At 44.2% G+C, this 9,213-nt stretch overlaps 1 protein-coding gene across 4 annotated transcripts; it reads right to left on the minus strand.

The window, feature by feature from the left end:
- Positions 1 to 878: 878 nt before the first annotated feature.
- On the minus strand, positions 879 to 9,157 carry LOC140479143 (BEN domain-containing protein 5-like). 4 transcript variants are annotated; one of them, XM_072573102.1, is made up of 8 exons: positions 8,334 to 9,157; positions 8,177 to 8,245; positions 7,812 to 8,054; positions 7,577 to 7,734; positions 7,079 to 7,436; positions 6,812 to 6,969; positions 5,525 to 5,750; positions 879 to 1,154 (listed from the first exon to the last, which is right to left on the minus strand). In XM_072573102.1, exons 3-8 carry the CDS (start codon positions 8,047 to 8,049, stop codon positions 1,003 to 1,005), a joined length of 1,290 nt encoding a protein of 429 aa, XP_072429203.1. In that variant the 5' UTR covers positions 8,050 to 8,054; positions 8,177 to 8,245; positions 8,334 to 9,157; the 3' UTR covers positions 879 to 1,002. The 4 variants fall into 4 exon arrangements, with proteins under 4 accessions (XP_072429203.1, XP_072429204.1, XP_072429202.1 ...); XM_072573103.1 differs by having other exon boundaries at positions 7,079 to 7,439; positions 7,872 to 8,054; positions 8,334 to 9,154; XM_072573101.1 differs by having other exon boundaries at positions 7,079 to 7,439; positions 8,339 to 9,152.
- Between the last annotated feature and the right edge of the window lie 56 nt (positions 9,158 to 9,213).

Genomic DNA, 9,213 nt, shown 5'->3' on the forward strand with positions numbered 1-9,213 from the left:
GAGAGAACACGGCATTGTGGTCGGAGTTCCCGAAATGAAGGAGGGGGATGGAGCAGTAGGCATCAATCAGAGTGGTGTACCAGTGGTCTAAATTGTTCGGGCCCCTGGTGGAGCAGGTAATCAACTGACTTTCAGAAGGATCTGTACGTGGAAATGTTTACTGTGCAGGGCAACCATTGCTGACAGATGACGTGGGGAACACCAGGGATCCGTGAGGGCAGTTCAGTTGTATTCTTTCACCTAGCTCCCAGATCTTCCTGCCATTGCTTCTGAGAGCTTTAGTTCAAAGGCAGGATAATGTGGCAAATGCATTAATTGAAAGCATAAGTAGCTCTGCCACTTAAATAGAAAAAACTGACCATCCATCACCTGGTCTGCCAAGTTGTGCTGTGCACACCCGCAGCTTCACTCGACTGGGTAAATCAAGTTCAGCATTCAATGCACACGTTTTAGAGGAACCACATCAAATCACATCAGCTTCTCTACAGGAGACAAAAACATTGGCTCCCAGAAGGAAAACCCAGGCACTGGCATTCGTGTAAAACCAGCCTGCTGTGATATGTTGTGCACTGTTATATAATTCATGAGTAATACTGGTCATAGCACTGGTAATGCTAGTCAGGGTGCCTGATGCCAGTTGGTCATCTGTCATTATGGTCATAGACTTAGCAGTAATGGTTATGGCACCCATATGCATCAATGAGTGTGGTGCTCTATAACACAGGTATCGTTGCCCAAATAGGATTTATTAGGTCAGTTGTGAAGAACTAAAATGAAAATTGCATATGGAAAAGCTACTGAGGCTGGCAGGGGCCTCTGGTGCTTGTGTGGGTGAGGGCCCACAGCCATCTTATTGGCAACATCAATTGAAGCACTCATTGAAGATTCTGAAACCTATTTTATTGGAAATCTAAATCATAACAGCATACACCGCTCTATGAAAATGGCAACACTTAAAAAAAAAAGAAACATTGATAAAAATGCAGAGTCCCTCCCTCCTCTTCACTGTGACACCGACTCTTGTGCCAGGCTGCTTTTTCTTGTTCTGTTTAGGTCCATGATCTTCTCTGATATATAACCATGGACCCGGGCTTGCTCCTTACAGACCCCTTCAGTACTAATCCCCTTAGATCTGAGGTAGTGGCCGTAGCAAGCTGAAGATAGGGAAGAAAAGGGGGAGAATATAATTAATGAAGTCATAATACTGCAGTGTGAATTAAATAATATTTAACGGAAAGGGTTTACAACAGGGATATAAATGACACCTTACAAGCTAATACAATAAGACACATTTTGGCAGGTGTGAACCTGGAACACCTTAAAGTGTTCACACCATCAGATATGATTGGAGGGGAACCTTGTACACCCCAAGGCCTGTATCAGCCTTGGCAGCAGACACGAGAATTTAAACAGATTTCTGTGCACAGGTTAAGAGAAAGGACAGAGATTTCTAGTCATTGTACAGGAATGAAATAAAAACAATGACTGCGGAGAGTCTGAAGAAGCCATTCCAGACTTGAAATATTTACTGTTTCTCTCTCCACAGATGCTACCAGACCTACTGAGTTTCTCCAGCTATTCTCTGGTTTAGATTTCCAACATCTGCAGTAGTTTCCTTTTTTTAAAAAATACATTTTTATTTATTTTGACATTACAACAATACAAAACAATATAATTCAAAACAGTACAAGGTAAGAACAATAAAAAACCAAACTGCACTCATGTACAAACATACAAATCTATATACAAAAAACTAAGTATGCAAATAAATAATAACTAACAACTAACTAATAAATAATAATAATAATAATAATAATGTAGCTCAGTGAGACAAAACACTGACTCTCAGCCATCAAGAGCATTAATTTACACATATTCATACATTCGCAGTTCCCCCTCTCTGGGTATTAGACTCTTAAAACCCAATCATTACAGCTATTTAAAAGCCCTTATTAGTGTGGCAAACAGATCTGTGTCCACGTAGTCGAAAAAGGACTGCCATGTCTTATAAAATTCTCAATCTTATGATGCACCATGCTTGTAAGAAAATCCAAAGGGATATGCTCCACAACTGTCTTACGCCAACCTGACAAACTTGAAGGATTTTCAGACACCCAATCGAATAGAATATTCTTTCTTGTGCAAAAAGTAAGGATGTTGAAAAGTTTTAGCTAATTTCGTAAGGGGCTGCTTACGATGCCAGATAAAAGAGCTGAACCAGCCGTTCAATTTCCTGAACATTTGCCTCGTGAAAATCAAGGGGAGCATTCACATAGGGTACAATAGATGGGGGACAATGTTCATTTTAACGAGGGCTATCCGACCTAACCAAGTAACCGGAAGCACCTCCCATCTGCAAAGATCTTGTTTTTGTCAAATAAATGAACAAAATTAGGTTTAAACAGCCAATCAAAAACTTGAGTAATGAATATACTCAAATAAAGAAAGCCCCCTGTGACCACTTAAAAGGGAAGAGAGATTCGCCCTTAAAACCTAGAATTCTCGTGAGACCACCCATAGGCATAACCTCTGATTTTGCAAAACTGATCTTGTAACCCAAAAAGGTGCCAAACGAATTGATACATTGTATCAGACGGGACACCAAAACTGCTGGATTTAACAAAAAGACGAGGACGTCATCTGCATTCAACAAAATCTTAAATGATTTTGACCCCACTTCTGGAGCCAATATATTAGGATCCCTACAAATGGGCTCCACCAGCAGCTCAATCACCAATGTAAAAAGCAGTGGTGAAAGGGCACAGCCCTGTCGGCTGCCCCTAAAGATATTAAAATTGCTTGATCTCACACCATTGGTGAGAACCACAGTGAGAGGATCACTATAGAGAATCTTTACCCATCTTATAAAGGCTTCACCCAAGCCAAAGTGCTCTAGAGTATAAAAAAGGTACAGCCACTCAACCTGGTCAAATGCATTCTCTGCATTTGGAGAGATCACCAATCCCTGTACAGACTGTTGCTGACATGCTTGAATTACAATAAGCAGCCTCCTAACATTATTGGAGGATCTGCGACCCTTTATAAATCCCGACTCGTCTTCTTTAATAATAGAAGGCAACAACACAGTTTCCAGCCTTAATGCAAGACTTTTTTTATGATTAGATTCGCTACAGCGTGGAAACAGGCCCTGCAACCCAACCAGTCCACACCGACCCTCCGAAGAGGAACCCACCCAGACCCATTTCCCTCTGACTAATGCACCTAGCACTATGGGCAATTTAGCATGGCCAATTCACTTGACCTGCACATTTTTGGACTGTGGGAGGAAACCAGAGCAAACTCACGCAGACACGGGGAGAATGTGCAAACTCCACACAGACAGTCGCCCAAGGCTGGAATCCTGGTGCTGTGAGGTAGTAGTGCTAACCACTGAGCCACTGTGCCACCCAAGTTTTGGAAAAGATTTAAAAATCAACATTTAAAAGTGAAACGGGCCTACAGGAAGCACAGTCCACTGGGACTTTCCAGTTTTGAAGAAGAAGAGAGGTACTGGCCTCTCTTAGAGATGGGGAAGGGCGATCATGACTGTATGAGTCATTAAACGTGTTGAGCATCGGGCCTGACAATATGCTTGTAAATTCCTTATAAAATTCACTGGGAAGTCCATCAGGACCAGACGCCTTTCCATTCTGAAGCTGCGATACGGCCTCCTGCACCTCTTGCTCTGATAAGGAGCATTGAGAAAACAACTCTTGTTCAGGGGTTACACCTGGAAGCTCCAAGTTCTTGATAAAAGACTCCATCCTAGCCCGCCCATCCTCACAAACTTCAGACTGGTAAAATCTCTGAAATGCCCCATTGATCTTTTTAGAATCACCGGTTGGGTTTCCAGCATATTCCCCAATCGACATAATGGACTGGGGGGAGCGGGGGTGGGGGTGGAGGGTCACTCTTTTTCCTGGCAAGCACTTGCCCGGTTTGTCACCATGCTCAAACAAGCCTTTGTCTTGCAAAAGCAAGCTTCTTCTTTCCTGTCTGCGTGAGCGTGGAGTTCAATGCAGACCGGAGCACTTAGCCAACAAGGGCCTGTCAGAGTAAGCCTCCTCAGCTGCCTTCAACCATACTTTGGGCAGACATCGCTGTTCACCATCTGCCACTCCCCTCTGGTGGAACGGGAAATGACTAACCCATAAGCTTTAGCTGTTTCCCAAAGAACAGACAGGCTACTAGCCAAACCTGGTCTAGAAATACCCTGTATTCATTAGAGGAATACACCACAAACTTACTATTCTTAAGGATTAAGGGATTCATTTACCAGTGCCTTAGACCCACTGCAGCATTTCCTTTTCCGAATCACCGCCACTGAGAAGTCCTGGAAAAACATGATCCTACAGCCCTTGTAAACTAAGGCCTTCAGATCCTTCCCCTGGACTCTGGAAGCTTTCATGATTTTCGGCTTTGTCTCTATAATTGTGGAACGGCACCAGGATAGAGCAAGGATGTTGGTCCAGACCAGACCTCCAAGCCGTGACCCAATGAGCCCTCTCAATCTTCAGACCTCCCATTCCAGCCTCCAAGTTAAGGAATTTCAGCAGCCAATCCTCAATAAATTCCATCGGTTGCTCACCTTCCTTACTCTCCGGCAAACCAACAATCCAAATATTTTTCCTCCTGCCTCTGTTCTCAAGATCATCAACCCAGTCAAGCAAAGTACGGACCTGGGCCTAGATCCTATCCTTGGAGGAATCAGTCTCAGCTTCTACCACTGTGACCCTGCGTTGGACCTCGTCCGACCTTTTCCCGAGGTCTCCCAGCTGCAGCTCGTGCTTCTGCACCGTAACAGAGATCAGGGCCGGCATCTCCAATTTGCTTACCCAGCATCTCGCGAGATTTTGTGAGTTCCGATACCAGGGCCAAGTAAGAAATAGCATCTGAGAATCCTGTGGGTTGGGCCGTGGTCCCAGCCTCAGATGAGCCTGCTTCCTACTTAGGCATCCCTGGACGGCGAGATCGTAGGTAAGTGACTTCTTAGAACTTTCTAGGACTCTGTGACCTTTTCAGAGTCCTAGAATACCACGATGACTTGGGTAGAGTGGGTTAGGGCTTTGTCCCGCCTGCGATGCAGTGCGGAGCTCAGCAAAGCAATCTTCCTAGATTGCCGCCATCTTGGTTCGCCCAGTATTTTGCTTTTATTACAGCATGAAAGTTGTTAATTTTCTGAGTGTATCAGACTGATCTCGACAGAATGATCTGTTTAGCCAGCTTGAAACCCTCTCTCTGAGTTTCATGAACAGAAATTGTTGGAAAAGCTCAGCAGGTAGAGAGAAATCAGAGTCAATGCTGTGGGTTGAGTGACCCTTCCTCAGAACTCCCTCTGAGTTTGTTTGAGTAAACACAACTTTGATCCGCAAACATTAGTCCTCGGTGATCTGTGTAGGAAACTAAGCACAACAATGTGAATGGTACATTCAAAGCAGGCAAGATGTTTAGGATCCTGAAGGCTAGGTATCAAGGGCATGTAAGGGAACACATAAATGCAATTACAGTTTGCAATTGAGCTTACCTTTAACAGCACTCAGTTTAACAGGAGAAAGTGCAGGTTTCGGTACCGGAGGTGTGTCCGCGTTGATGAAGCGGGCACACACTCTGCCATGAATCGACCTATTGCGGAGCACGTCCGAGCCCCATACAGCGGCAGCCAGGGTCTTGACAAACATCGAGTTTGTCTTCGATCGCAGAACATTTTCCCATTGGCGCTCTGTAATCTCCAGACCACCCTGAAGTTGAACCTGTGGTAGAAGAGTGTACATATGGGTTTTCTGCTGGAAATAATGCAGTTTAGTGCACTGTGAACATACAGAGGCTACGTACACACAGTTGAGATGCGGAAGACTGCGGACTGAGTCCAATTTTTAACATCACAGCCGCCATACTACAGGTGCACCATTACTTGGTGCAATGTGATGATAATTAGTGGTATAGTGGACAGTGAATCTGATTATCTAAAAGCACAACAGGATCTTGATCAACTGTGCCAATGGGCCAAGGAACGGCAGATGGAGTTCAATTGAGAGAAATGTGAGGTGTTGCATTTTGTTAAGACAAACAAGGGCAAAACTTATACTGTTAATGGGAAGGCAGGTTGTCGACCAGAGAGATCTAGGGGTTCAAGTACACAATTTCTTGAAAGTGGAGTTGCAGTTCGACAGAGTGGTGAAGAAGGCGTTTGGCACGGTTGTCTTCATTGGTCAGAGCAGAGCATCGAGTATAGGAATTGAGATATCATGTTTCGGCTATACAGGACATTGACGAGGCAAGTTTTGGAGTACTGCATACAGTTCTGGTCACCCTGCTGTAGGAAGGATGTTATTAAATTGGAAAGGATGCAGAAAAGATTTTCCAGGATTTCACCAGGACTGCAAGGTTTGAGTTATAAGAGGAGATAGGCTGGAACTTTTTTCTCACTGGAATGCAGGGAGTTGAGGGGTGACCTCATTGAGGTTTATAAAATCATGAGGCGCAGAGATAAGGTGAATAAGCCAAGTTATTTTCTCTAGAGTAGGGGAGCTCAAAACTAGAGGACAAAGGTTTAAAACGAGAGGGGAAAGATTTTAAAGGGACCTGAGGGGCAACGTATTTACACAGAGTTCGTGTCTAGAATGAGCTGCCAGACATAATGGTAGAGAGTTACTACACTTAAGAGACATTTGGACAGGTACATGGATAGGGAAGGATTAAAGGGATCTGGGCTAAATGCAGGCAAGTGGGACTCGTTTCGTTTCAAAACCTTGTTGGCATGGACAAGTTGGGCTGAAGGATCTGTTTCAGTTCTGTATGACACTATAATTACCATTCCATCGATAGGAATATAGAGATTGTCTGCACAGGTGCTGGCCTCTCCGTCTGTGCCAGTGAATGTGGGTGAAGGCTCTGTATTCATCTGCACTGATCTGGGCAGTGCTGGTCTCGTCAGATCCACGGCCCGTCTGGAGAGTGCAGGTTGGCGTGCTACAACAGACAGCAAATAGAAAAATTAGCTCCTTATTCTCAGCTTCCCCAGACTTGAATCTAAAACATGAAATCACATCATCGCGTATTCAGCAATCAGATCAGTTACGCTGGGCGCGGTTTAGGAGTCGCTCTTGGAGTCGGCAGTTGAGGTCCTGCAGCTGGTCCATTCTCTCCTGCAGGCGACGGATGATTCTTGTAGCCTCCTGCAGGTCACTGTTTAGGGACTCCACCTTCTGCCTGAGGACTTTGTTCTCAGCTTCCACCTGCATGAGCCCTGGTTTCCTTTCCTGCCAGTCATGTCCGACCATCCTTGGTGGAGGGGTCATCTCATTCTCAAACCCTCCTGATACAGAGAGGGGGTCTGTCATATTCCCCAGAGCACAGTCGGGCATCTCGGTCTTGAAACCATCTATTAGCCTCTGCAGATGTTTTCTCCATGCACTTTCTGTCCGAGCTCTCTTATCCTTCTGCCAACAAAGAGAAATTGGCATGGGTGAGAGATACGGCTCCATACATCAAGTGCTACCCTTTATTAGATGTGTCTCCGCAGTGTGCATTGTTGACCATATCTCACCAAAACCAAATGAATGGCTTAAGCACCTACCGTTGTCACACCGATGGCCTCCAATACTCTCTTCCCCTGTGTGTTTCTGCTTGGGCCAGGCCCATCACTGGCACTGTCTGATTCCACATTGCTATCCCAGGTAGGATACTTCAGCAGTCTATGTTTAGCTCTTTCTGCTCTGATCTCTTCAGGGGACTCTGGAGATGAGATCACAAAAAATTTAATCAATACCTCATCATCAAACACAACTGTTATCTCAGATGATCACACTTACCTGCGAGAAGCATGATCTGTGCTTTATAGTATGGATCATTGGGGCTCCGCGTATATTCACCAGAGTTATAGTCCTCTGACTTGCCAATGCTCGCCTGGATCCATCGAACCATATATACCCTGCTGGGATTGTGGGTCAGCAGCTTAAACTTTTGGATGTCCTCCTGAATGGACACAATCCTAGATACCCCATTGTCATCAAGGAATCTGACAAATGCAAATTTTGCGACTGCCGCCATTGTATCTGAATGAGGTGGAAAACATTCAAAAATTACATCCAAAGCAGACTTTTCAATTAAATTTGTAAAAAGATTTAATTTCCAGCTATAATGCTGCCTTTAGTTTCCCCGGTTGGGGAAATCTTACCTGACCATAGAGCTTAATGCTGCCATTGATTTGTGAATGCCATTTTCAAACACCGCACCAGGGCAGGTTCTGCATAGAAACAAGCACACAACAATACCTTTACATACTGATAGGAGTAAGCATATATCTGTTTCTTAAAACCTTTTCTAAAACACACCTTACATGCAGCACTTCTACATAACAGAGGGAAAGGTGTCCATCCAGGCGGGAAAACCAGTAAAACGTGCGAAGGATGTATACTGGTCTGCTGCAGTACAACCAATATGTGAATTTCCAGGTACCGTTTTTTAATTTTGTTTTTCACTTCTGGGTGTGCTTATTAATTCATCTGAAAATAGATCCTTCAAACAAAGATAAAAGGTGGACACCCACTGCTGAGCACGTTTTGTTTTGAAAGACTGGGCAAGTTTGCAACGTTCACTGTGACTGCGGGCCTCCCTAGGCCCCTTTCATTTCTCCAGTTTGTTCTTCTAGTAGAAGTCCCATCTCTCTGTGTCCAGTTCTGCTGTGAAGTGATTAATAAACTAACATTATCTTCAAATGATTAACAATTATTAAATTAATAATGATTAAAAGGCAGCAACACCAGTGATAAAAAGAAACAACAGTGAACAAAATTTTAAGATTTTTTTTAAAAATTGTGTGGGCTGCAAAAACCTGCCCAGTGGGAAAAACCAGTAAAAACAACACAGGTGGAAGTAAGCGTACTGGTACTACTGGTCGTCCATTTTGAGGGTATACAAGATGAGTCAGACCAGTATGTGTCATTCACAACTTTTACTGGTTTCTCCTTCAGGGTGGGAACAAAAATTGTCTGGGCAGCAAACAAAAGGACAACAAAAATTGTCTGGGTTGCAAGAAAAAAAAGGCCTGTGCATTCATGTTTGTATTAAGAAGTATAATTAACATAATGTAGTGAGTGTGATAGTATGGTGATGAGTGTTAATTGTACTAATAACAATCTTCAGGGAATTGAGTGAGAAACTGTTTGTTGCCACGCGGAACGCAGGCGCGGGGCCCAGGTTTGCCGCCGGGCC

This window comes from Chiloscyllium punctatum, chromosome 6, assembly GCF_047496795.1.
Source record: "Chiloscyllium punctatum isolate Juve2018m chromosome 6, sChiPun1.3, whole genome shotgun sequence".
Lineage (NCBI taxonomy): Eukaryota > Metazoa > Chordata > Chondrichthyes > Orectolobiformes > Hemiscylliidae > Chiloscyllium > Chiloscyllium punctatum.

Coding starts and splice junctions, on each gene's coding strand:
- LOC140479143 (XM_072573101.1), bottom strand. CDS start 8,049: ATGGCGGCAGTCGCAAAATTTGCATTTGTCAGATTCCTTGATGACAAT. Junction 7,735..7,811: donor ACAGATCATGCTTCTCGCAG/GTAAGTGTGATC, acceptor TCTCATCTCCAG/AGTCCCCTGAAGAGATCAGA. Junction 5,751..6,811: donor ATATTCCTATCGATGGAATG/GTAATTATAGTG, acceptor CTTCTACCACAG/GTTCAACTTCAGGGTGGTCT.